Source organism: Trachemys scripta, chromosome 12 (genome assembly GCF_013100865.1).
Source record: "Trachemys scripta elegans isolate TJP31775 chromosome 12, CAS_Tse_1.0, whole genome shotgun sequence".
In the NCBI taxonomy this organism is placed as follows: Eukaryota; Metazoa; Chordata; order Testudines; family Emydidae; genus Trachemys; species Trachemys scripta.
This window is the reverse complement of record NC_048309.1, coordinates 19,782,423-19,808,543: the sequence shown is the minus strand read 5'-3', so window position 1 is coordinate 19,808,543 and position 26,121 is coordinate 19,782,423. Positions and strand designations below refer to the sequence as shown.

At 48.2% G+C, this 26,121-nt stretch overlaps 1 protein-coding gene across 4 annotated transcripts in view; it reads right to left on the bottom strand.

Annotated features, from left to right (window-relative positions):
• The window catches only part of PABPC1L (poly(A) binding protein cytoplasmic 1 like), a 30,826-nt gene extending 6,249 nt beyond the window's left edge, over positions 1–24,577 (bottom strand). The window contains exons 1-12 of one of the 4 annotated variants that reach the window (XM_034787210.1): positions 15,557–17,186; positions 14,341–14,534; positions 13,646–13,761; positions 12,504–12,643; positions 11,046–11,140; positions 10,521–10,658; positions 9,811–9,906; positions 8,862–9,128; positions 6,909–6,999; positions 6,359–6,487; positions 3,662–3,801; positions 997–1,090 (exon numbers count right to left, since the gene is read on the bottom strand). In XM_034787210.1, coding sequence (XP_034643101.1) covers positions 997–1,090; positions 3,662–3,801; positions 6,359–6,487; positions 6,909–6,999; positions 8,862–9,128; positions 9,811–9,906; positions 10,521–10,658; positions 11,046–11,140; positions 12,504–12,643; positions 13,646–13,761; positions 14,341–14,534; positions 15,557–15,749 — 1,693 coding nt within the window. In that variant the 5' untranslated portion in view covers positions 15,750–17,186. Of the gene's footprint in view, positions 1–996; positions 1,091–3,661; positions 3,802–6,358; positions 6,488–6,908; positions 7,000–8,861; positions 9,129–9,810; positions 9,907–10,520; positions 10,659–11,045; positions 11,141–12,503; positions 12,644–13,645; positions 13,762–14,340; positions 14,535–15,556; positions 17,187–21,061; positions 24,380–24,428 lie in introns of those variants that run through there. The other 3 variants (XR_004647848.1, XR_004647847.1, XM_034787209.1) reach the window with 3 other exon arrangements.
• Between the last annotated feature and the right edge of the window lie 1,544 nt (positions 24,578–26,121).

Genomic DNA, 26,121 nt, shown 5'->3' with positions numbered 1-26,121 from the left:
ATCAAGAAACACAGCATCGCAGCAGATGGCAGCTCAGGGAGAGCTTCCTGGCCCCCAGGGTTCAGGCTAGCAGGCTTTCAGCATGCATGCTGTAGAGAGAACACATGCCAGGGAGCAAGGCTGCTGGCTGAAACCTGTTGCAGCTGGGCTGTATTGAAAGTGCAGCAAGCATGGAGGAAGGGAGAACGGCACATTTCTGACCCACCGTGAAGGGTACTGGGAGAAGGGCGGTATGGAGAGTATTAAGAGTGTCTATTTCTAAGGGAGCTTGCTTGGAGTACCAGTCTAGTGATGGAGGAATGGTCTCTGCTCAATTCTATCTCTGGATGGCCCAAGTACCTTAGGCAAGTGCTCTACCCATGGAATCGACAGCCAGGCAAGTCTCTCTGTAGCTAAGCTCTTTATAGCCTAACAAAGATCCGGATGCAACGTCTCTGCACAGCTTGTGCTCATGCACCGGCACCAGCTGCTCAGTCAGCGGGAAGTGCCAGACTCCATGTGAAATTGAACACTTTGGCAGAGCCTGATCGCCTGCTGGAGACAGCCCCTATGAGGTAAACAGCTGATTGACAGGCCCCCAAACCTTGACAGCAGCAGTGAAGTGTCTCTCTGAAATTCAGGGGAGCCTGAAACATTGTCACCCGGCAGAGCAGGCAAGGTGGAGCTCTCCTTCGTGTTCAGAGCTCACAGGCTTTCCCTTAGCCTGGCCCAGGATGCAGTGACGCATCGCACCCCTCCCACGGGTTATGGAACAAAGAACTACAAGCAAGAGCACCCCACAACAGCCCAGATTCAACAAGAGTTTGTCTCCAAGGCAACAGAAACAATCGCACAGGTTGTGGTAATCCCACAAGTGCCACATACGGGGCTAGGATGAAACCTTGGGCTTGTTGACATGCAATGCACACACAGTGCAGCAACACAGCCAGCAACAGCTCCAGTAGGTTACTATCCTCCTTCTACCGGGTGTAAAGGAACAGCTTCACCGGCACCTACCTAGCATTTGCTTCTGCTCCTGAGGAGGAGCTGCAGCGAGCATGGATGCAGTCAGAGGCTCCTGCCCATGAATATGAACAGCAGGTTCTCCAGCCTGAACAAAGCACAAGGGATAGAATCACTCAGAACAGCAGGAAGCAGCATCTGGGTTAATCAAGGGGCACAAGTCATATTTGAGAAGCAAGGATTCAGGGAAGAAGGGCACGGTCTATTGGGAGGACTTGGTAGTTACAGCCCCTTTTCATCTGGGGATCTCAATGATTAACCTTAATCCCTGTGAGGAAGGCAAGTCAGGGCTGGATTAAGGCAATCCATGGCCTAGGCACATCAGGTGGCCTGGTCTCCACCTAAAATGTAGGTTGACCTAACTATGTCACTCAGGGCTGGAAAAAATTTCACAGCAATGGAAAAAAACCCTTCCACCGATGCAGGAGGCTTTATAGCTGTGCTGCTGTAGCATAGACACGGCCTGTGTCCCTGCCCAGAAAGGCAGGGCCCACTTATCAGCCCCTTCACTAGGAGTGGCAACAGAGCCCTGTTCTCCACACCAAAAGGCAGGAGTGGCAGTGGGGAGAGGCTTGCTTACCCAGCAGCAGTCCGGATGCGTGCGTGGGGGTGAGGGGTTGTGCCTGCTGCCCTCTCCTGCCACACAGCTCTCAGCTGGAGTGGTGCTGGCAGGGCCCCTCAGAGCAGTGGGGTACACCACTGGAGTGCACTGGGGACTATTCACACCTCTGCGAGCTAGCGTGTAGGGAGCCTAAAGCAATGAGACTTCGCTTGACTCAGGTTTTCAAGCTTTTTATTCACAATCATGAGGCTAGAAAGTTAATTTCAGCTTTCATTAAAAATAAAATAAAATAAAATAAAAAATAGTGGTATAATCACACAACTCCAGCAGCTGGGTCCCTAAGCAGGAACCTGTAGTGCCTAGGCCTTAATCCAGCCCCAAGGCAAGTTGCCCCCATTTTGCAGATGAGAAGCCTGAGCTGCGCTGATTGTGAGCTGCCCATGGTCACACACGAATCAATGGCAGAGCCAGAAGTGGCCCCCAAGAGCCTGGAATCCCAGTCCCCTGCCCTCATCACTAGAGCACAGCTCCGTTAAATCGCTGGCTTCCTTCAGGGCCACCCGCACCCAGGGGCTTCCAGATAGCATCTCTCTAAAAGGCACAAGAGACTTGTTTTTAGCATTGCTGAAAGCCATTTGAGGAGTCCCATTTTCAGTACTAGAGGAAGAGCTTCCCCATTCCCACAGAGGAGGAGATATTCAATTCCAGCTTTGCTACCAGCATTAAGAAACAACTCTTCTAAGTGGCAAGGGCCTGGCAGTTTCCAACCAGGCAGATAAAAGAGAGCGGAGTCAGAATACAAAGAGAATCTTTACGCTTCAGGAGGGAGACTAAATTCCATCTCCTCTCCCCTCCCCACACTGGGACTCCCAGTATCTGGGCTGACCAGATTTGGCCCAGCTGATGGTCTCCATGGAGAGTGAGGGATGCACCAACGTATCAAATGGAGCAGACTACAGCACATAGATGAGGCATCCACACAAGGCACTAGACCCAGCATGCAATGCTTTGCATTGATCTGAGTTGTCTGGCTGGTAAAGTCAAGATGCAGCTCTATGATTGGGTGCCTGCCTTTCCTATCTACAGGCTGAACAGCCAGATGGCAGTGCTCAGTGGGCAATGCTTTAGCCACCCTGTCCTCTAACAGGACCATGCAAGATAGAGCAACTCCCTAAAGGTTAGGGTTGCCAACTGTCTAATCACACAAACACAAACACCCCAGCCTTGCCCCTTCCCTGGGGCTCTGCCCATGCCCCGCCCCTTCTCAGAGGCCCGTCCCACTCACTCTATCCCTGCTTGCTCTCTCCCACCCTCGCTCACTTTCACCTGGCTGGGGCAGAGGGCTGGGGTGCGGAAGAGGGTGTGGGGTGCAAGCTCTGGCCGGGCAGCGCTTACCTCGGGCGGCTCCCAGTCGGCAGCACAGCAGGGCTAAGGCAGGCTCCCTGCCTGCCCTGGCCCCGCGCCTCTCCCAGAAACGGCCGGCACATCCCTGGGGAGTGGAGGGGGATAGAGGTTGCCGCATGCTGCCCCTGCTTGCAGGCACTGCCCCTGCAGCTCCCAATGACCACAGTTCCCGGCCACTGGGAGCTGCAGAGTCTGTGCTCAGGCAGTGCATGGAGACCCCTGCCCACCCTCAGGGGCTGCAGGGATGTGCCAGCTGCTTCCGGGAGCGGTGCGGGGTCAGGGCAGGCAGGAAGCCTGCCTTAGCCTGCTGTGCCGCTGGACTTTTAGGGGCCTAAAATCTTCTGATTTGGTTTCAGTATCCTCCAGGAGATAGAGCCCGATTCCGGGATACTCCCGGCGAAACCAGGAGGGTTGGCAGCCCTACTAGAGGTGCGAGTCCATCCTTCCTCCACCCCCACCAGAAACTCTTTAGCAGCAGCAGAGTTCTCATCAAATGCAAATGGGAACACCAAAGGCCTTTCGGAACTTGGCCGCCATCTTTGCACTGCAGGGGCTCAGGAAACACAAGCTAGTTTTGAAATGGCCACAGTTCCGCATTCTATTCCGCTTATCCCTCCCTGTGACTCTCTAGCAGATCGCTGGGTCCTGCCCCAGCCTCAGCATCTCTAGGACAAAATCCTGTGAATGGGTTACCTGTTGTACCAGCATAGGTGCCACGCTTCCCATCGGCTGGATGTTCCTCACTGCTGAGGAGTACTTATACTGTGGCACACCCCGCGGCAGGGATGGTGAGCTGGGTGCACGGGCACCAAGCGTCTGGGTCCCTATGTTGGCTGGAAGAGACACAGGAACATTAGCAAGGAAGCGACGTGCCAATAAGCATCTGCACATGCTTTAACTCTACACCTGCCAAGAGCGTGAAAGCAGCATGCCAAGCAGATCAGGCAAAATACACCCCTCACAACTTGAATGTCACCCACACGTTGCTTTGAAGTTCAAAACGGCTACGTGCTCTCCTAGCGCAGAGTAATCAATCAGGGGAGTGGCGGGATGTCAACGAATGGACCTGTCTTTTTCATTCCCCACCCACAGATTGATGCCTCTCAGCATCAGCAGCTGAAGGGCAGCACCATGCCCTGGTACCAAGGAGCTTGCCCCAGGACTCCTACTGCGAATGCATCAGTGAGGATGGCACGGTGCTCACTCACAGCAGGAGCCACAGACAGCATGCTGCCTTTCATGCAGGAGCAGGAGACTGCCCTCCTCCTGTTGCCTGCCTGACTCCGCAAAAGGACAAAGAAAACTGAGGAGAAACAACGATGGGCCCCTCCAAACCCTCCTCCTCCCCCCTCACCCACCCACCCACATACGTACATGTGGGCTGTATCCATTTCACATGGATTGTGGGGCCACCAGAACTCCCACTTCACCATTTGCATTATAGCTTCCTAGTGCACCCTGCTCCAAAAACTCATTGGGGAACCACTTTCATTCCCCTCAGCTACCAGAAGCCCAGAACCCTGCCCAAGAGAATGGACTCAACAAGTGTCTCTGACACCAACTGCTTCACATTAAATGAGCAGGCAAAGAACAGAAAAGACTGAGGGCCAAATACAGGAGCAAGTCTAAGTGCCACAAGGACAAGAGAGAGAGAATGAATTTAGGCCAGTGCAATTTATTCTCTTGCCTGGCACCTCCAGCCAGTAAATTACACATCTTAGACAACCTCAGGCTCGTACCTCTTACCAACACGCAGCTTCTGCCTCACCCCCTTTACACATCACCTAGAATTTGGCCAACTAAGTCCGAGTGTGAGACTGACCTGGTGTAACTCTCACACTAAGGAGCCAGAAATGCAGAGAGTAGCAAGGAAAGCAACTAAGTCCTACATACACATTACCTCCGAATCTGGCCCTCAGATTCTGCTGTTGAACCTGCTCAACTCTCCACCACCACTTCACTTACGCTAGTGAAAAGTGTCTGACAAGCCACTGAGTCTCTTATAGGTATCCTTTGACTTGGATACCTAACACAAGAGGCCAAGACAGTCAAACCCCATTCCCCAATCCTGCAGAAGCAAGAGCTGCATGTCAGTAGGTAAGCCCGGAGGGGATGAACTAGATGCAGTCATGGGCAGGCACTCACTGCTCAGAGGAAACCCTCAGAGCAAGAGCTAAATCAAATCTAAAGGCACAAGATAAGCACGGAGCAGTTTCAGACCATTCATCCCTGTCAGTCTCTACTATAAGCACTGGCAATTTCTATTTTACTTGGAATCTGAAAATCTTTGTTGTTGTTTAACTGGAAACATTAAAAACCACTTCCTTTGTCCAGGGAATCCCTTTAAATCTGTTTTTGCCTGGAGAACACACACTGCCTGAATGTTAAATCTAGAACTGTGGTCATTACTACTGAACTGCATACGGTGGAACCAATCAGGATCAGGGTCCTTTTGTGCTAGGCACCGACCTGAAGACGACAACATTCCCTGAACTACAAACCCATGCACTACTAGTGCTGTCTGAGGCCTTGTCTACACTACGCATGAAAGTCTTTCTACGCTACACAATTTGAGTTACGTGAATAGCGTAACCCAAGTCAATGTAGCTTAGATCTACTTACCGCGGGGTCCACGCTACTACTCCCCTGACTCTTCTCGATCCGGTGGAGTACAGGAGTCAACGGGAGAGCGATCAGTGGTCGATTTAGCAGGTCTTCACTAGACCCGCTAAATCAACCGTCGATCCTCCGATAAGTGTAGACAAGCCTTAAGTCCCCTGAGTCCATTGGGGACACGGGACACTACACCATTCTACTGCAAACTTTTGGGGTGAATTTTTACCTACACTCCAACTTCGAAGGAAGAGAAGGCAAGATTTTCAAAATCCCCCTTCCCCACACCACCATTAATAGGCTCAGTAGAATTCAATTTCTATTTCTTTATTTTTATAATGTTGACAGGTAATATCAATGTTTACTGGGAAAGATTTAAATTTCCACAGGTACGGGAAATTATTTAATGACAGTAGATGTTGAGATTCAAAAAAGTTACGTTTTATAAATTACAAATTGTCAACATCACATGTCAAACTAGACAAAGTCATTAGCTGGAAATCAAATTCTAATAAGTTCTCAAGCAGCATTTTTCTAATTTTGCCTATCTGCAATTTTGATCATCACTAGTGGAAATATTTCTGTCAGTCTGTGTGTGTACTGTGAAATCTACATTTATCGACAAAAATCAAATCCTCCCAAGCCTACCCATGAACAACTGCACAAGCCAACCTTTCCTCCAAAAGGCGGAGAGAGAGAAAGAAACAAGATTGTGGCCAACGCCCTCCTGGACACACATTCACTAGATACTTGTAACCTGCTGCCTCCTTGACTTACCCACTCTCTGGGCATGCGGTGGCACTCGGGGCACCTGGGTAGATGCCTGTCTCATGGTGCTGATGTTGGATAGCAGGCGCCTGGGTGGAGCTGCAGCCCTCAGGATTGGGGTAGCCGTGTGGTAGGCGGCTGTAACGATTGAACACATTGTAAATTTCCCGATGGTGAAGACGCGGAAGGAAACGTCTGTGCTGGGATGTGAGCCCGAAAGGCAGTGTTTACCGGTAGGGTGAGAGAATGAAGGGTTTGACACGGAGACAAGAGGGGAGGCCTTTTCTCTTACTCGGTGCAATGCAGGCAGCTTTGCTTCCCAAAACTTATTGCCTGCAGGTGACCCACCAGCCAACCGTTTCCCCCTTAGCTGCCTGGTTTGTGCTGCTTTTAGAGAGCGTTCAGTCCTGAACTACCCCAGCACCAGAAGGAAAAAACCAAAACCACACACCAAGCTGCGCAGAGCAGACACAAAAGCACACTGTTGCTCCCCTCCACCACACACAGACTGCCTGTCACAGGGGGTCAGAGGAGGCACAGCAGATTTAGACTCACTCACAGGGAGGCCTGGAGGGCTGCGCGCTCCACCGAGGGGCAGGACGGACTGGGGCAACTGGGCTAGGACTGTAGAAAGTAGCTCTGGTTTGTGGCTATGAAAGGAGCAGAATACAGAGTCTCTCACTCGCCAGCGTGAGTCAGTTAGTACAACCCTGCAGCAGCAGCGACAGAGACCGTAACTCGGGAACTGCAGACGTGACTGGATGAACGGATCGAAGCAGAGCTCAACAGATCCCTTCGTGAAATTGGCAGCAGCATGAGACAAACACTTCCATAAGTGACTGACATGCCTACAGACCCAGGACCCATTAACGCCCAATCTGGAGGCTAGGGAAATGTTAGTACCCACGTAAGGAGGCCAGTCAGGGCTAGGATATCCTGAAGGACTGGAGTCATTAGTAACTTCTGGCACAACAATAAAGGGGGAAAGCCTCAGATGGCAAGTCTGGTGAAATCTCTAGGGGGAAATCATAGCTCTGCGGTTAAAAGCAGAGGATAGGCCTGTGATAATTCAGATATTTAAACACCGAGCGTCTCAGAAATCTCTCTATAATGCCAATCACACCAATGCATTCTAGGCATTTATACCACATGCAGTGCCATGTCCTGAAGTGTTTTACAGGCCCATTTCCTGCTGCTTCCCTTCCTGTTGCCTGTACACCTTCCAAGTGTCCCATTCCTCTGCTCCTCCCACTCACCTCTGCACCTTCTATGCCACCCCAACACATCAGCTCACACCCTCTCGTCTAACACACGAGCCCCTTCTCCATGTGCCTTCGCCTGCATCACACTTCTTCTGCCAGGCCTTTCAACCATAATCCACTCGGTATGCCACTCACAGCAAGCTCACTTGAATCTCACTGTCTGTACAAAGTGGCCAAGATTTTTTAAAAATGGGTGCCCAACATGGATCCGGGTGCCACTTTGGGTACCCAATTACATGGCCTGATTTTCAGAAGTGTTGAGAAGGCAGCACTGTGTGTTCCAGCACTTCTGGGGAACACAAATAAACAAACAGTCCATTCATTAAAGGGTCTACACACGGACTTAGGAGCCAGCCTTAGGCAGCCAGTTTTGAATATTTTGCCTATGGTGTTTACACACTGTACTATGTACACCAGTTAGACTGTAAGCTCTTGGGGGGCAGACACTCTTTGAGGTCGGCAGCGCTGGGTACGCTGACAGTGCTCAACCAACAACACAAGCACGCAGGGCAGACTGAGTCAGGTGAAGTGTGGCACATTAGCCCATCTGTCCATCAGGTAAGCAGAGAGATGATCAGGACAGATTCTAAGGGTAACCAATTCTGCATCAGCTTGGTGTGTCGTAGGGTGGAAGGACGGATGGGCTGAGTGGGATTTGATAGCTGCTTTCAACCACCTGAAAGGGGGTTCCAAAGAGGATGGATCTAGACTATTCTCAGTGGTACCAGATGATAGAACAAGGAGTAATGGTCTCAAGTTGCAGTGGGGGAGGTTTAGGTTGGATATTAGGAAAAACTTTTTCACTAGGTGGGTGATGAAGCACTGGAATGGGTTACCTAGGGAAGTGGTGGAATCTCCTTCCTTAGAGGTTTTTAAGGTCAGGCTTGACAAAGCCCTGGCTGGGATGATTTAGTTGGGAATTGGTCCTGCTTTGAGCAGGGGGTTGGACTAGATGACCTCCTGAGGTCCCTTCTAACCCTGATATTCTATGAGTGCTTAGAACAGAGCAGCATTCAGAATGACACCTGTAGCTTTGACATCCTTAGAATTACAATCTTTGGTTTGTCATCTTTAGGGTCCCAAAACAAGCTATTTGGTTCAATTATTCTCAGTGCTGGAGGTGCTGAGGTGCCAAAGAATCAAATACACCGCCCCTCCCCCCCCCCCCCCCCCCCCCCGACAGGTGAGTCTGGCCCTAGGCAAGCTCCTCAGACTCCATATTAGTCCCAGAGGAGTGGACGGGGCTTCACCTGTGGGATGGCAGGCAAGAAGTACCCCGTGGGTGCCTGGAAGGAGCCAAGGAGAGGGCCAGGCAGGGCCCTCATGGTGGCCAATCTCTGCATATACTGGTTGGTGAGAATCGCTTTTCTTTCCTCCTTTCTTTGAGCGAGGGCAACGTACAAAGGCTTGGTGCTGACGATCCGTCCATTCATTTCCGTCACGGCCTTGGTAGCCTCTTCTGGGGAGGAAAAACATACAAACCCAAACCCTTTGCTGTGTCCACCCTCTGTCATCACCTAAAATTAGATTAGAACACAACAAAGTCCACTGAATGCCAGGCACTCCATCCGCGTATCACACAGAGCTGTCATCACAGGTGGGGACGTGAGCAGGGAGGGAAACAGTGGACAGCAGCCAGCCTCCAGACTCAGAGGCAACCGACACTGTGGCCTGAGGCTCTAGGGACTGTGTGGGACTGATTTATTTCAAGCAAGGTTGGAGGCAGGAGCCCTGGGTGCAGCCATCATACAGTGCAAGTCACATGTAATAATCAAGGGTGATTTTTTCTAAGTGTCTATTTCTAGGCACCTATTCCCAGCTGACTTCAAAACACAACAGCTCTAGTAGCAGTCCAGCATGCTGTCACATGTGGGTGAGGCAGGGGACATAACGGAGCTGGATTCCTGACCTGAGTTCCCCAGGCTAGCAGGGACTGTGAGCACTGCAGAGGCAGCAGATACTCCCTGCTGCTGTGGGAGACTATAAGTGATTTATTTGCATAATCTGAAAAGCTATAGGCGAAAATGCAAGCCAGTCACAACTCAAGTGCCGGGGAGTGAGGCTTACGCAGGCCCAAAGTCTAGGACTTGCTATGTTCAGTACCAGTGCCCCATAAAGCACCGCCACACCAAGATCAGTGACCATTTAGGATCTAATGCCTTGTGAATTAGACTCCCCATGGTAGTCCAGTTCTCTTACCTTTGCACTAGTAATGGTACCATATGGAGAGAACTCCTTCCTCAGCCGCTCATCATCAATACCATCATCCAGGTTCTTCACATATAAATTTACCCCCTAAGAACAGATAGGGCTATAACTAGATTTCTCCAAAAAGGACAGCAAGCCTCGCAAAATTCAGGATGGCTACAGAAGGCCCACAATAACTGTTCCATTAGGAACTTGTTCTGCTGTGTCTAACTGACACCTTCCCAGAAGACCATATTTCCAACCTACTCTATTAATACAAATCCTCCCTTTTTTCTGGGCATGAAAGAATGTGGCAGATACAGTGAAGCCACTTACTTGCCGTGGGTGTTTAGGACCACACTGGTTTTACCCGCTCCTCACTTGTAGGTGTCGCCTATAAGACACACCCCGGAGGAGTGTGTAACACAGGGAACTGGGCTGGCTTCTTTAAGGATCCAGTCCCACAAATGCATATACATGAAATCCCAGCACGCCGGGCAAGCAAGGAGGCTCATTTCCCCGATAGAGATTCTGGCTGCCGTTGGGATTTTCAACAGCGCTCGCTCAGCAATGGGCATGCCTTTGTATCTGGAAGGTCTGAAAGCTTCCCTTTGAGACTAGGAGGCTCAGTAGAGACATCCCATGCTGTTACTCCATCTGGCGACCATGCCAGAGAGCCAACAGGCACGTGGCATGAGGCACCTCTATTTCTTTCCCATTACCTGGTATCTGCTCACTCTTTCCTGTTTGATCTGTTCAAATTTACGCTTCAGTTCGCTCTGACGCTCCATCCTCTTCTGAGCTCGGCCAACGTACACCATCCGGCCATTGATCTGCTTCCCGTTCATGTCTGCCACAGCCTGCCAGGAGAGGATCCCAAGTCTAAGCACAAAGAGAAGCCACAGCCCCAGAGCCCTCCCAGCCCCCCTTTGTGTAGGCTTTATTTCTCCCCATTGCTATCAGAGATCTTTCAAAATAAAAGGTATAAAAGCAGATTTGCTTCCAAGTTTGGATTACAGGGCAGATAAGAGCTTCCCTTTGCATAGGATGACTGCCCAGACAGACTCACTGGCCACCCAAAACACACGTTGTTAACAAGAAGCTACAGAATCTTTCACACTAACAGATCGGTTAGTTGCATTTCAGCAGCTGGCACCAGTCTGCCCCTGCTCATGAGAATAAAGGCCCAGCCAGGCTTCTAAATGTCACAGACTCAATTAAATATATAAAGCAAAAGACCCTCTTGCCTTCTGGGCTTCTTCGTGCTTCTCAAAGTTGACAAACCCAAACCCTTTCGAGCGACCAGTGTCGTCCATCATAACTCTGACACTCAGTGTCTTCCCTGCAAACAGAAGAGTGCAGTGCCCTGAGAACAACCTGGAGCAGAAAGATACTGTCCACCAAGGTCTCTGCTCACAGCTTGAGGAAATCACCCCTGCCCCTCTCTCCCTCCCCCATCTCCTGCTTTGGTTAACGATCACAAAGACTTTGTTAGAGGTCAGGCCAGTGCTGAGTGATGTGGGGGCAGTGGCAGCAGCACCCCACGTGTTGGGGTGACTCCAAAAATACACTGGTGCAGAATGGGGGCAATAACAAGAGTCTATTGCAGTGTGGACAGTCCCCTGCCAGCTAAGGCATCCCAACTAACAGGAGTGACACAATGCTGGTAGCAGGTAGATACAGGCACTCCAACTGACTAGCCTGGTCTCTCCAGGCCCTCCCCACAGGAACTATACAGCCAGATGAGTCATGACCCAACATATCTACTGGCTGGCACAGCAGACCTGGGTTCTATTCCTGATGCCCAAGGTTACACAGTAAGTCACAAGTTCTGGGGCCTCAGTTTCCTCATCTACAAAACTGAGATAAATATCCCCATCTACCTTACTGCGAGGAATCTAGTCACAGAAACGCAGCCTTGGAGAAGCACAGATGAAAGGCACTACAGAAATGTTAGATTTAGTAATTCTCAAGCACCAGCAGTGTGCTCAGCGCTCGGCAACAAACAGACCTTGTTCCAAGAACTTAGGAGACAGTCACAACCCACTACAAGACCAAGAGGGAAAAAAGCAAAAGTTATTCTAAATTCAGACTAGTAATTTAAAGGGATTTAAAGGACATTTACCTTTCTGTAACTGGATTCCATGCTCTGGCACAGCTTTGAGAAGTTCTACTCACTCACTTGCCTGGGGAGGGCAATTGTTTGTGGTTTGTTTTGAAAAGCAAGTAAGCCAGTAGTCATCCTCCATCATCATGGTCAAGAGCAGATAATCAATGATTAAATTAATGACAGTTCTGCAAAGCTGCACTAGATGACTGCAGTCATTTGGAATGACTGGCGAGGTCCTCAGCTGGCTTTGTTCTTGGATAAGTGTTACCACTAAAACTATTACACCTCTACCCCGATAATAAGGCGACCCGATATAACACGAATTTGGATACAACGCAGTAAAGCAGCGCTCCGGGGGGGCGGGGCTGCGCACTCCGGTGGATCAAACTAAGTTCGATATAACGTGGTTTCACCTATAACGCAGTAAGATTTTTTTGGCTCCCAAGGACAGGGTTATATCAGGGTAGAGGTGTACATAAATAAGAGAAGAGGTCTAACTCCTCACTTAGGCTCTTTCCCTTGTACATACTCCTTGGTCCCACTGCCTCCAATTCACCATCCACCGGGCAGATTTTGCTATAGAAACGCTACTCACCAAACTTGGAGAATATTTCCCGCAGTCGGTCATCATCCATATCATCCCCAAAGTTCTTGATAAAGACATTGGTGAATTCCATCGCCCGTGCCCCAAATTCTGCCTCCCGCTCTCTGCGGGATTTAAAATGGCCGACAAAGCTGCAGAAAGTAAACGGAGGCACATGAATCCTCACCATACATCCATTGGGCAGGGGAAAAGGACATGGGAGCCCACTGGTCAGTGGAGTCGCTCCTAATGGTGACTGTCGCTTTAGCACTAGTAACAACTGTGTATTTTTGCATCTCAGCAACCTGAGCAGATCTGACCTGCACACTCCCCCTATCCCCACAAACACTGGCTATTGTTACGTAACATTAATGCTGCAGTAGCATCGAGAGGCCCTAGTCAGTACAGGGCCCCCCTTTGCTGGGGGCTGTACAGACACAGAACAACAGACGATCTCTGCTCCAAGGAGCGCACAATCTAAGAGCCATCCCATACCAGACATTGCTGAGGGGATCTCACCGGATCAAGCAGATCCTAAAGGAATTCAATTATTTGCCCTCTCTCCCTCCTAGATGGTGTACGGTCTGCCCGTCCTCCCTGCAGTGCCAGCTCCACCCTCAGTGGATCCCTGCCCTTGCATCCCAGCTGGGCAGTAGTGGCAATACACAGGCAGCGATCTAGAGCTCACTAGATCCAAGAACGCTGAGGTCTTTCACAGAAGGGGAGCGGAAGGGAGGGCTGGAGAAGGCTAAATCCTCTTTCCTTCACCTTATCTTAAACTGAATTCTTAGGGAGTCAGGGACCAGTACAGAGCTATGGACATCTGCGGTGCTGCATCACCAACATGATGTACGCCTGCTCTTGCCTGGACTAGGGATTTGTTCCCTCTGTGCCAGCAGTTCTCAGCCTCCATACTGCAACCCTACCAGGATCAACAGCATCATGCCAAAGCCCAGTGAAAAAAGGGCAGAAACAGCATAGGCCCTAACAGGGAACATGTTTGCCCACTGAGCAATGCCGATTATGCAACACCACACTGAACAAATACCGATAACCAAGAATTTAGTTACTATATAAAGGCCACATTCAGAGAGGGCTATTGAAGGGAGAAGCAGCACAAAATGAGGATCCGATCCCGCCCCCTCCCCACTTACACCTTGCGGTCATTGAGCAACATCCCGTTCATGGTGTCAATGGCCCGATTCGCTGCCTCATGAGTCTCAAAGTGAACGAAGCCATAACCGCGGGATCCGTTCTCATCACAAACCACCTGCCAAGAGAGAGGCAGAGTCAGACATGGAAGAGCCTGAAAAAACAGAAGGCAGACCTCCCCACACTCCACCTGGGGAGACCTCCCTAGCAGCCACCCACGCCAAATCCAAGTCCCATCGCCAAGGAACATTCAGCCTCACTGGCATCTGCTTTTCACCAAGCTACAATACCTAAAGCCCCATGCTCATGACACACTGTCCCGTGTGGGATAAGAGTACAGGTCACAAGCTCAGCTCCCAGGGTTGACAGAAGCTGGAAACACCATTGAGAAAACGTGCTGAGCTCCCGAGATAGGAAGTGGTCTGCACTGCTCTCAGGAGATCCCTTCTAGCTGAGTCAGAGTGCATCAGCTCTGAAGCGAGTTGCATCCAGCCTCCTTTGCCAGCGGAAATAAGGTAGCAGCGCTCCTCCCCAAAAACCCTTTAAGTCTCCTATTCACTTAATGGGTGAAAATGTAAAGAAAACCATACAAAACGATGCAAAGAGAATTCAGATCTCAACCGGTTTGACAACCCTGGTGGTAAAGTGCAGGCAAGTCCTAAGATAAATCTTGTTCTTGCAGCAAAAACATACGTACCTTGCAAGAAAGGATATTCCCAAAGGCTGAGAACGTATCGTACAAGGCTTTGTTGTCAATGGAGTCGTCCAGATTCTTGATAAAGACATTCCCAACCCCTGATTTCCTGAGGCCAGGGTCTCGCTGGGACCACATGATTCGAATGGGCCGACCTTTGATCACTTCAAAATTCATGGTGTCCAAAGCCCTCTCAGCTGGCAGGAAACATGCGCATTTATTATGAACCAGTGAAGACAATTACAAGGAGAGAAGAATTGTGACATGGCCTGAAATTCCACCTACTGTAACACTGGCTGTCTGCACAATCAGATTGTTACAAGGAGCAGGGAAGTGTTATTTCCTCATTGTTGGGAAAAAGACCCCATTAAATCACAACCAGAGAGGCAGCCTAGGAGCTATTTTGCAAGCCAGGTTCCAAGCCACAGTAGACACACCAGACAGTCCTCTAGTAACATGTACAACGGAGGAGTCAGGCGATGGGCTCTGTTCATGTAGCCACCCAAAGCTCATCTACAGGAATCAGAGAATCCTTTTGCCCATTAGCACTGAAGAAAACTCCCCATTTGTCATTCACAGTAAACTGGAACAACCTTAAACCTGGCTGCCCATGTTCTTTCTGCTTTGAGCAATAGAGGATTTCAGTCTCCAGTGCTACTGACCTGGCACCCTTCACCCGCTGTAACCTCATTCCAAAAATCAAAGATGTCTTAGAAGTTTTGCCATTTACTTCAGAATCATCTTAGTTAAAATGAGAACAAATCCCTGCCTAGCAGTTCTGATGCTAGAAAATGAGAGTCCCGTACAGTTTATCACTGTCATCATGAACACACACATGGCAATACCGCTTTCCCCTGCTCTGCTCTCAGAGGAGGACAATCAAGTCAAATATACCTTTGAGCGCTTGGAGGAAGGTTATTCATGCATGTTGACTTTTTCACCTGGGTAGAAAACTCAACTGTAGGGTCCTTGGTGTCTCCCCTCCCACCCTCTATCTAGGCACACACATGTGATTAGACACTCAGATACCACACTGATGGGCACCACATAAGAACCCAGCACAGATTTAGACTAGAACCAAGTGAAAACAAAGCATTAAGTCAGTATTTATTTTGAACCTGGTAGCCTTAACATGACCCATGTAATCAGCCCTCACACCCCATCCCAAACCACAGATTTAAAAGACAACTTTCCAGAGGTTACGTTTTATCAGGCTTACCATCAGCGGGCTGCTGAAAATTTATGTAGGCATAACCGAGCGATCGACGTGTGGCAACATCCCGACAAACTCTGATGGACATGATCGGTCCAGCAGGTGAGAACTTCTCATACAGCATGGCTTCGGTCACATCTGGGTGAAGATCTCCCACATACAAAGAAGCTAATGGATATCCAGGGCCACTAGCGTTCATGGTCGACCACAAAGCTTAACTTTAAAGTGAAGCAAGACCTAGTTACTTACTGTGGCACAGAAAATATTTTTGTGCCAAGATAATAGAATATGGACTTTGGTTACATGCAGCAACCACCAATTAAAGTCTCATCCCAAACCCTCAGTTGCCTAGAAAGAAGTTGGCTGCAGTGCAGAGAATAGAATGCAGAATCCATAAGTTCTCTCTACTAACACATCAGGACTGAACTACCCTCCAGGTATACCACAGACCCAGTATTTTCAATAAGGCTTTGCTCTCACTTATATTGATAATGTAAAGCTTGAATGGTTTATGTATATTACCAGAACCCTGTTCCCCAGCTTGAGCAAGCTATACGACAATAGGATACTCAGCTGGGGTGTTGTTCGTTATTTTAAGAGATGCCAAATGGAATTTCATTCCACGGTAAGCAAAACAACCCAATGGATTTGTATTATAATCCCTTATACTGTATTAGTTTTCTTCCCCTGTTCTTCAGGCAGAAAAGCAAATCCAAGGACCATGGAGGGCATTTTCTGTAATAGACGTTTCCTATGAAGGTGTTACCATTCGTAGTATGACATCATAGCTTTCAGTATCACTGTATATTGTACTATTCCAGGGTGACATCACACTGCAAGATTCAATGTTGCTGAAGCAGAGTGCATTGGGAGCCATTGTGTATGTTTTGTCATAGATCTAGAAGGATATAGGACAGACATACATGCTGTAGAAGTTGGAGGCTGGCAAATGGTCTCTTAAGGAAAGGCTAAATAGTTGGGGGGGGGGGGAGAATTTGTGGGAGTAGGGTAAAGTGGCAGAGCCTGTACAACCTTGGGCAAGTCACACACTGTACTTCCCCTGCTATACAACAGAGATGACGCTAATAGTCCCCTGTCCCCCCCCAGAGGGATCCTTAAGGGAAGGATAGTGGGCACAGATATCCTAGCAATCCCTGACAACCCAGCCCCTCACTTCAGAGGACTGAGGCCCAAACAAAACTATTCCATGTTCCACTCGAACACTAGCAAAAATTAAACAAAGGCTTTCAGGCAGAATATCAAAGAAAAATAATGGACTGAAATAAATGGCTGATGATGAGGCACCAACCAGTGTAACCAAGGTTTCTAGGCATGGTACAACCACCATTTGTTCTGGTACCATGGACCAATGCAGTGAGAACAAGATGCCAGGAGAGGTTATCAGTCCAAGAATCACTGCACCTCCAACCCACCACATGACGTACTCTTATCAAGATTCCTGGAATCGGATGTCTGGGAGAGTATGTCTTTAATTGCACGGTTAACCTGGGCTCTTACGCAGGTTTTAATCTTCACCCCTTACCAGATACACAGAAAAACTTCTAACATGGGTTTTCAATGTCTTAAGCCCAGGGTAGCTTTACTTTAACTCTGGCTGGAACACATCTACTTTGCAGTGAGGATGCAGACTCCCCCCCTCCCCCGCCCCACAAATCACTGGAACGCTGATAATCCTCCAAACCCCTTCCCACAGTTCTCCCCGAAGAACAGACAAGTTCTCCTGCAACTTGCAACCGACTGGGAAAGAATCAGAGCATCTCAGCACAAAGAACCAGTGGATATATCACCAGACACACACAGACAAGTGCAGAAACAGTGAGGCTGCAGTAATGCGGCTAGGGCTTTGCAGTGGGGATGCTCATTCCTGGGCTAGGATAACCCAGGCACTGGTCACCTGAGTTGAACTGTGCAGTGAAGTCATACCTCTAGAGCAGGGGTAGTCAGTAGGTGGAGCATGGGCCAAATCCAGACCATCAGACGCTTTTGAGCGAACTGTGAAACCTTTTTATTTAATTCTTATCATTGTTATTTTTTTGTATTATTTTCTCTGAAGTCTGGATCTTGACTATACCCTGATCAAGAAATTTGGACCTTGATAAAAAAAATATATAACTGATTACCCCTGCTCTAGAGGTAAACCAAGTGCTAGTGGCAGAATTTTCTTGGTAGCACTTCCAGGCCCCTAGGATTCACTCCCTGCCGAAGTACTAACCTAGCCACTTCCAGAGCTGCAAGATACAGGCCTTTGCCCAAGTCTTCCCAACTGATTAAATCCTCACTGGCTGGTAAAGAGTCCTGTTGGTTTCTCTCACTGAGATTTTTCAGGTCTCAATTTAAATGTTACAAGGCTCCTTAGACAACACAGTGATGGGTGCCAAATCAGTGTTTGAAATAAATATATATATAGTACAGCACATGATTATTGTATGTTAAATACTTAAAAGTCATCTACCAGCTTTGAGTCACAGCCAAATGCTGATCTCTGGAGAAGTTTGCATCAGCTCCTAAACTCAGTGCCCCGGTGTGACATACCAAGAGATTCTAACTTCTGAAGTAACTGAAAAGCACCTCCCATGGCCCTCATGCAAATATGTTCACCCCCACAAGCACAGGCTCAGGAAGGAGATGTTAACAACCCTCTACAGCTGGTGAGAAGGCTGCTGTTTTGTAAGGCCGTTAGCCACCACATTTGGGCCAATGGCAGAAGCTTCTTCATCTGTGTGGACAAATCTGGATAAAGCTGGAAACGTGGCATAAGCAAGACTACTAAAACAAATAAATCAATACGCTGGGAAGGGGGGGGCGGGAGAGAAAAACTAGGCAATGAGATCGCAAGCTGCCTTTTCAAATCCATCCCATTTTGCCTGAGGATGCTAGTTTTGAGCCATGAAAAGTCACATAGTCAAATGTCATCTTGCCTTACGTGTGCAGCCCGCAGTAAAAGTGCAGCCCACCAACAACTAAGCTAAAGATGGTGGAGATGGGGTTTCCACTCCAGCAAATAACAGAGCCCGCATCAAGACCACCCTGAAAGCTCAGGCAATCAGGAAAGAAACTTCAACGGGGAATAGAATAAAACTCAGCCCATGGTATCAGTCAGGTCACAGCAGAAAGAAACCTGGTCTCCATGTGTTCAGAAGTGGCCTTTAGTCCATAGTAAAAGAGAGTAGTCTGAGACTAGAACATGTAAGAATTTTGGAATCCTAGTCTCCAGAAATGGTCCCAGCCCTCACTGCCCCAGGAAGTTGAAGTTCACTCTGACCTTGCCTATCCACTGACCACTGTAAGTCCCTGGTTGTCCTCTTCCCTCAACTGCCTGTAAGAGACAAATCTTGGAAATATGGGTCTGTCTCCTCTAGCAGGGAGGCAAAAGGAATTTCCCCAGCACTTCTCTGGTTCTTTTGGTCTGTGAATCTCAAAGCACTTTATAAACATTAGTAAAGTCTCACAACACCCTTCTGTGGTGGGGAAGTATTATCACTTGAGGAAAACCTCAGGGAAATGACATGCCACAGAGCAAGTCAGTGGCATAACTGGGAATAGCACCCTTAAGTGCTAATTTCTAGTGCTAATGTTCCAACCACTGAACACTTCCTCTCCGGTGGAGAAACGCCTAACATAAATTACACTCTCCCTGAAGAGTGGAACACAAAGAGTAAGTCACCAAGGGAAGAGTTCAAAGCCACATTAGCAACTCTGGAGCCTTTCTAGTAGAGAACAGGGCAGAGCCCAGCCAAGGAGCAGTGTGTGGAGGGAAGACTCAAACCCCACGTGTTCTGCAAAGCTAGGATTTACTTCTGTAAAATGGTCTGCATTGCACTCTCATTCTATGTCTGCCCAGCAAAGGAGATTTGTAGGACTGGGGTTCCCAAAGCCAGTTTGCATAAGTTCTCAACATCAAGGGCCCATCCGAGCCTTTTGTGTTCTCTCTCCCTCAAATCCACACATTCTTGCAGGAGACTGGCCACTAGCTTTGTGGTTTCATAGCTTAGATACCTGAGTTTACATATGCCTAGACAACCTCCACTTTGGAGAGAGGGATATCTACCATCTCCGTGTACACTCAAGTCTTCATTTATTTTAATGTTTGTACCATTTTCTTTAGTGTGACTTCTTTCCAAGGGATTTTCTCCTTTCTGAAGAATCTGCATGCAAACAGATCTAAATGGAAACTTCATCACATTTGATTGATGTGTTGGAGATTTTGGGTTTTCAATATTATAAAGTGAGTTTAAATTTCACGGCTCAAGGGGAAGTCCAAGGAGTGAGAAAGTGATGTTGAACCTGGTGTTCCATGATAATACAACCTTGCAAAGACCCTTTCTTTAATACACCAACCCACCACAGGACCCATAAGCAGCGCAGGATCTGCATGCTTTCAGGTTCAAATTTTACACCATGTGCCTTCAGTGGAATCGCACGAGGTATGAATCATCATAGTATGTGTGGCCCACAGTACTTAAAAGGGGAGACTGTCCAAGTCACAAAGGGCAGATACACAACCTCCATTGACTTTCAGTCACAACAGTGCCAAACTTCCATTTGTGCCTTTGAAAACTTTCCCCTCAAATCCTGTGTTAATTTCAAGGTTTTATTATTTAATACTTGTGACCCAAAAGAATTGTCAAGGTATGTTTCTGATTGCTCAGTAGAGTCAAAAGCCGTTAGCTTGACTGAGAAAAAATCTCAGATCCCAGGGAAGCAGTAGGGGCTTTTAATAACTTAGTTCCCCACCTGCAGAATTTGCTTTCCATTTCTGTGCTGCTCATTCCCTTAGTCTATCTCAGCATTTATACCAATTAAATCTCCATTTGCTGTTGCTCGCAAAAGCTGGTGAGATTCTGATGCATTTAAATGAGTTTTTCCACCAAGTGACTTTTCTGGGTAAGGCACAGCAGTAAAACATTTCGGTGTTTGGTAAAAGCCTCTTTTAGGAAAGGAGGGAGGGAACTGGGAGGGATACCCCACCCCACCGCTTCTACTGAAAATGCACCACCCACTCCATCAGGTTGGCTGGTTTCAGCATCCAAGATCCCATTAGAGCCATGCCTGGAATCAACTCCTCCACCTGCCCACAAAGCCCCCACCCCCTTTCATAGCGCGACAGCCCTGGACGCCAGCATTTAAGAACTACCCCCAGCCCTAGGGAGTGTGCGTGAGGGTGGGGGTGTTCTGTAGCTGTGTAACAAGGGGAGGCAGGGGGCTGGAAGCTCTCATCAGACCCCCCCGCTCGCTGAGCCGCATGAGCCCTCTAGGGTAGGGGAGCGGGCTGACCCCCGACCAGCCAGGAGCCCTGGCACACCCCGGAACCGCAACCCCACCCGCTCGCTGCCTGCTTCGCCCACGCACCCAGCCCGCGGCACAGCCCTGCCCACCACCCCGCACACGCAGGGCTGGGCGGACGCTGAGCGGAGATGGGAACCGGTGCAACGGGGCTCAACCCCCCTGAGCTATGGGGCACCCTCCTCCCGCCGGGGCGCCCACACTCACACGTGGCCGTCACGCTCTCAGACCCAGCCGCTCCGGTGCAGGCGGCGGCTGCCAGAGGCGAGCGAAGCTCTCAGGGCTCCCCGGGCCCCGCCCCTTCCCCTTGCCGGGCAGGCGGGGCCGGCGGCCACTCCCCCACCTGGCAGCGCAGCCAGCTGCAAACGGTACGTGTTGGTGGTGGGCCCGGGGGCTCCAGTCCCCTCTCGTTCTGCGTCCTCCCTGCCCGCTCATTGGCCCTCCTCGGCCCAGGGCCAGGCTAATCCCTGGGCTGGGCCAGCCACCCCCTTCCCATTCAGCTGCTGCGCACGCTCTAACCCACCCCTAGCTCCGGCTAGTCCTCCAATCCTAGTCTGGCCGGGCCAAGCCCCAGGCTGGTTTAAAGCACTTAGAGCAGAAGCGGAGGGGGGCTCGGAGAACCGCTTGGTTGGGAACCAGTGTTCAGGAGGGCTTCTGATACAGTACTATGATGACAGGCATCGTATATGGCCACAATCGCAGAAGGATAGGCTTGTTCAGGAAGAGGTTGGGTTCTGCTTCCTCCACTCCCCGGGCCCCAAAAATCCTGCCTGATCTTGGGAAAGGCAGTGAAGAAGAGATCTGTGTAAACTCAAAGGCTTGTCTCTCTCCCCAACAGAAGTTGGTCTAATCAAAGATGTTATCTCACCCACCTTGCCCTTAGGAAAGTCACCTCTCCCTGTAGTGGTTTGGCTCCCCATCTGTAAAACAGGGACTGTACTGCTCTTCTGTCTTACTGAGGTGTGATGGGGCATTTAGATACTATAGTGGTAGGAGTCAAAGAGAAATATAGAGGGAGATAGAACTAAAACAGAGTAAGGTAGGTACCCAGTTGATCTTTTCTCAGTGGCCGTTCAGCATTTCTGTCGGTTGAATGTAGATTACATACTGAGGAGCAGGAGGTGTGTGGAAATGTGCAACTGAACCACAGGGATTGAATGTGTTCCAGCAGAGCCTTAAGTGTGCCATTCACATTGAACCATCAACTCTACTATGGGAACCAGCTCCTTTATACCCAAGTTTAGCAGAAGGCCCCTGAATGACTAATGATATTTTGAGAAATCAAACAAGGCAGGGCAGAAAATCCACATTTAAATACCACACCTTTATGAAAGATACCAAAACACTCTGATTGAAATGAATGGGAGCGGTAGGGGCTCAAAATCACAGTTTGGGTTACATGGGTTCTCCACCCTTCGGAAAATCAGGCCCTGTATTTATCTGAGATCATGAAGAAAAGGGGCCAAACTGTGCCAAAAATAAGAATATGTGAATGACAATCCCTGCATCCGAGGAAAGAACACACAGTCTTAATTGTCACCGAAAAGGCATATGGAGAAATGTAGGTTTATTAATACTAGTATTTATTCCCTTAGATTGTAAACTCTTGAGGGCAGAAACTGTCTTTGTTCTAGGCTTGGGCAGCACTTAGCACAATGAGGTCCTGATCCACAGATGGGGCTCCTAAATCCTACCACAATACAATAAATAATAGTAACGCAAAACCTGAAAACCCTAGAATTTACTTCCCCAGGAGTTCACCTTAGATTCAAGGGTATTGTTCTTTAGCTCCAGTCATCTGCCATGCTGCTGTGGGGAGAGGAGACTCCCATTAACTGGAAAAACTGCAAGAACATGGCTGGGATGAGTGACGTTTGACAGGGTTTTATTTCATGTGACTTTTTAAAATTATGTATTGCCTTCAGCCATCCTGCCTTGGCCTCTGACAGTGGTGGAGCTCATAAGCAAAGAAGGTTTAGGCCTGCTGAGTACATGACAAGAAAGCCCACATGCTGCAAGAGGAGCTCAAGATTTAAAGTGGTGTTCTTCCCCTCTTCAGTCATATACCAATAGAGGTCCAACATGGTTTTAGTGAGCTGTACATTACCTTTTTTAGGTGACACACAAAACTCCTTAGCATTGGAATTAGATCCTATGGACTTCCTGTAAAGAGTACAGGTGGATTAAAGGCCACAAGCTGGTTCTAGCCCAAAGTGGGTAATCATATTCTACCTACTTAAATACAATTGCACCTATATTAAGGGTTGGAAAAGTTATTCTTCCCTTCCTAAAAGAAAAGCTGAGACAGGGTGCTGCTGCAGAATGACTGCTGCAGTCCACCCAAGCCCTAGTCACATTGCAGTAATGATAGCAGTAACTAAACCAGAGGTTAGGGGTCTATTACAGGAGTGGATGGGTAAGATTCTGTGGCCTGCAACGTGCAGGAGGTCAGACTAGATGATCATGATGGTCCCTTCTGACCTTAAATTCTATAAGTCTATGAGAGTGCTCAATATTTGTGGCCAATCTACAATATTTAGTTAAAATTCCTCAAATGCATTTTCTGTAAAAACAGCCACTAAAAATCCAGAGAGGCGGTAGTTAAATCAAGATACGAAACCCTTAACTCACACCTTATCACCTAAATCCAGTGACACTTCTGCTCCATAACAGACTCCCTTTCAAGCAACTAGCCAGCATGTGAAGAAGTAGATATGTGCAATCTCACAATACATAGCTTGAGCTCTGTGTCTAACCTCATACTTTTTCCATGTGTAAATACATTATAGACTTTAGCCCTACTTTTATGCCTACAGGTAATATATCTTAATCCAGCACTGAGGTCAAAATTCATCTTGTGCATTTGAGCTTGGCAGTGAGGAACTGGATGTGTGCATTGTGGTTGGTAATATTCTAACTTTGAACAGGAGTCTGCTGTGAAGTTGGGGAGGCTTTGGGTTTTATGTCTGAGTGATAAGGTGCATAAATTAACGATGGCATTAATATTAACGGTAGCTTATCTGGCAACTTCCCAGACTGTTAATTGCAATTGACACTGCAGAAATCTTTAGCAGCAGTACAGAGAATGCTTGAAGTGCCAGTCTCTTGGCACAAAGATGCCATTCCTCATAGCAATGCTGCCTCTGCTCTCTCAGTTCACAAGAGGAATGAGCAAAAGCAGGCAGGAGAGGGAGGGATGACAGTGGAACATTAGCATTTGCCTATATTCTCAACCTAACAGATCTGCATGTGCTCAACAAGAATATTTCCTGTGCTGTGAGCCGTAGCAGCAGAAAAATTGGATTCTCCTTCAACACAGCCCAGTGCTGCCCTAGCGCCTCACAACACCATCACTACTATTTGAGCACTGCACTCAGACCATAGCCTGGTCTGGTGTATGAGGACCAAAGGATCAGTGGGGCTATGTAACAGGAGAGCCCTCCTGCTATGGCTTAGCACTCAGAGATTTCCCTCTCCAAGCAAGCCCTTGCAGGTATATGGGCTTAAAGTAAGGAAAATAATAATTGCCCCTCTTTTCTCTTCCCATACTTTACCTTTCTGTCCCCGCACATACCTGTTCACTTCCCCATTGCCTCCGCTGACAAGCCTGCCTCCTAGGTTCCCAGGGGCAAGGATGGGAAGGTGTCATTCCTGAGGCAGGCTGATCAGCACCAGCAAACAGCAGTAGCTGGCACTATAAAGCTCTGCGACCTACTTAAAAACAAACAAACAGCTACCTTATCAGGGTCAGAGGTAGGAAGTGTACAGTATAAATGCTGTAACAAGAGTTGGGGATTTAAATCCAGATGTGTCTACAAAGAGTGGAGAAACTGGCAAAATAGCGGATAGCTATTAGGGCTGTCGATTAATCGCCGTTAACTCTCACAATTAACTAAAAAAAAAAGTAATCACAATTAATCACTGTTTTAATCACACAGTTAAATTTATTATAGACTCATAGACTTTAAGGTCAGAAGGGACCATTATGATCATCTAGTCTGACCTCCCGCATGATGCAGGCCACAAAGCCGTCCCAACCCTTCCCCTTGACTCTGCAGTTGAAGTCCCCAAATCCTGTGGTTTAGAGGCTTCAAGTAGCAGAGAATCCTCCAGCTAGCGACCCCTGCCCCATGCTGCGGAGGAAGGCGAAAAACCTCCAGGGCCTCTGTCAATCTACCCTGGAGGAAAATTCCTTCCCGACCCCAAATATGGCGATCAGTAGAACCCCGAGCATGTAGGCAAGATTCTCCAGCCAGACCCTCATTGGCCATTGATACTATTTACCAGCAATGGCACACTGTTCATTTGACTAAAATCATGTTATCCCATTAAACCATTCCCTCCATAAACTTATCTAGCTTAATCTTAAAACCAGACAGGTCCTTCACCCCCACCGTTTCCCTCGGAAGGCTGTTCCAATATTTCACCCCTCTGACGGTCAGAAACCTTCGTCTAATTTCAAGTCTAAACTTCCCCACGGCCAGTTTATATCCATTCATTCTCGTGTCCACATTAGTACTGAGCTGAAATAATTCCTTAAATATTTCTGGATGTTTTTCGACGTTTTCAAATATATCAATTTCAATTACAACACAGAATACAACGTCTAAAGTGATCACTTATTTTTTATTACAAATATTTACACTGTAAAAATAGTATTTTTCAATTCACCTTATACAAGTATTGTAGTGTGAGTTTTATGATGAAAGTACAATTTACAAATGTAGATTTTCTGTTACATAACTGCACTCAAAAACAAAACAATGTAAAACTTTAGAGCCTACAAGCCCACTCAGTCCTACTTCTTGTTCAGCCAATCGCTAAGACAAACAAGTTTGTTTACCTTTATGGGAGATAATGCTGCCCACTTCTTAATTACAATGTCACCTGAAAGTGAGAACCAGGCATTCGCATGGCACTCTTGTAGCCGGTGTCGCAAACTATTTACATGCCAGATGCGCTAAACATTCATATGCCTTTTCATGCTTCGGCCATCATTCCAGGGGATGTTTCCATGCTGATGACGCTCGTTAAAAAATAATGGGTTAATTAAATTTGTGACTGAACTCCTTGGGGGAGAACTGTATGTCTCCTGCTCTGTTTTACCTGCATTCTGCCATATATTTCATATTATAGCAGTCTCGGATGATGACTCAGCACATGCTGTTCATTTTAAGAACACTTTTCCTGCAGATTTGACAAAACACAAAGAAGATACCAATGTGAAATTTCTAAAGATAGCTACAGCACTCAACTCAAGGTTTAAG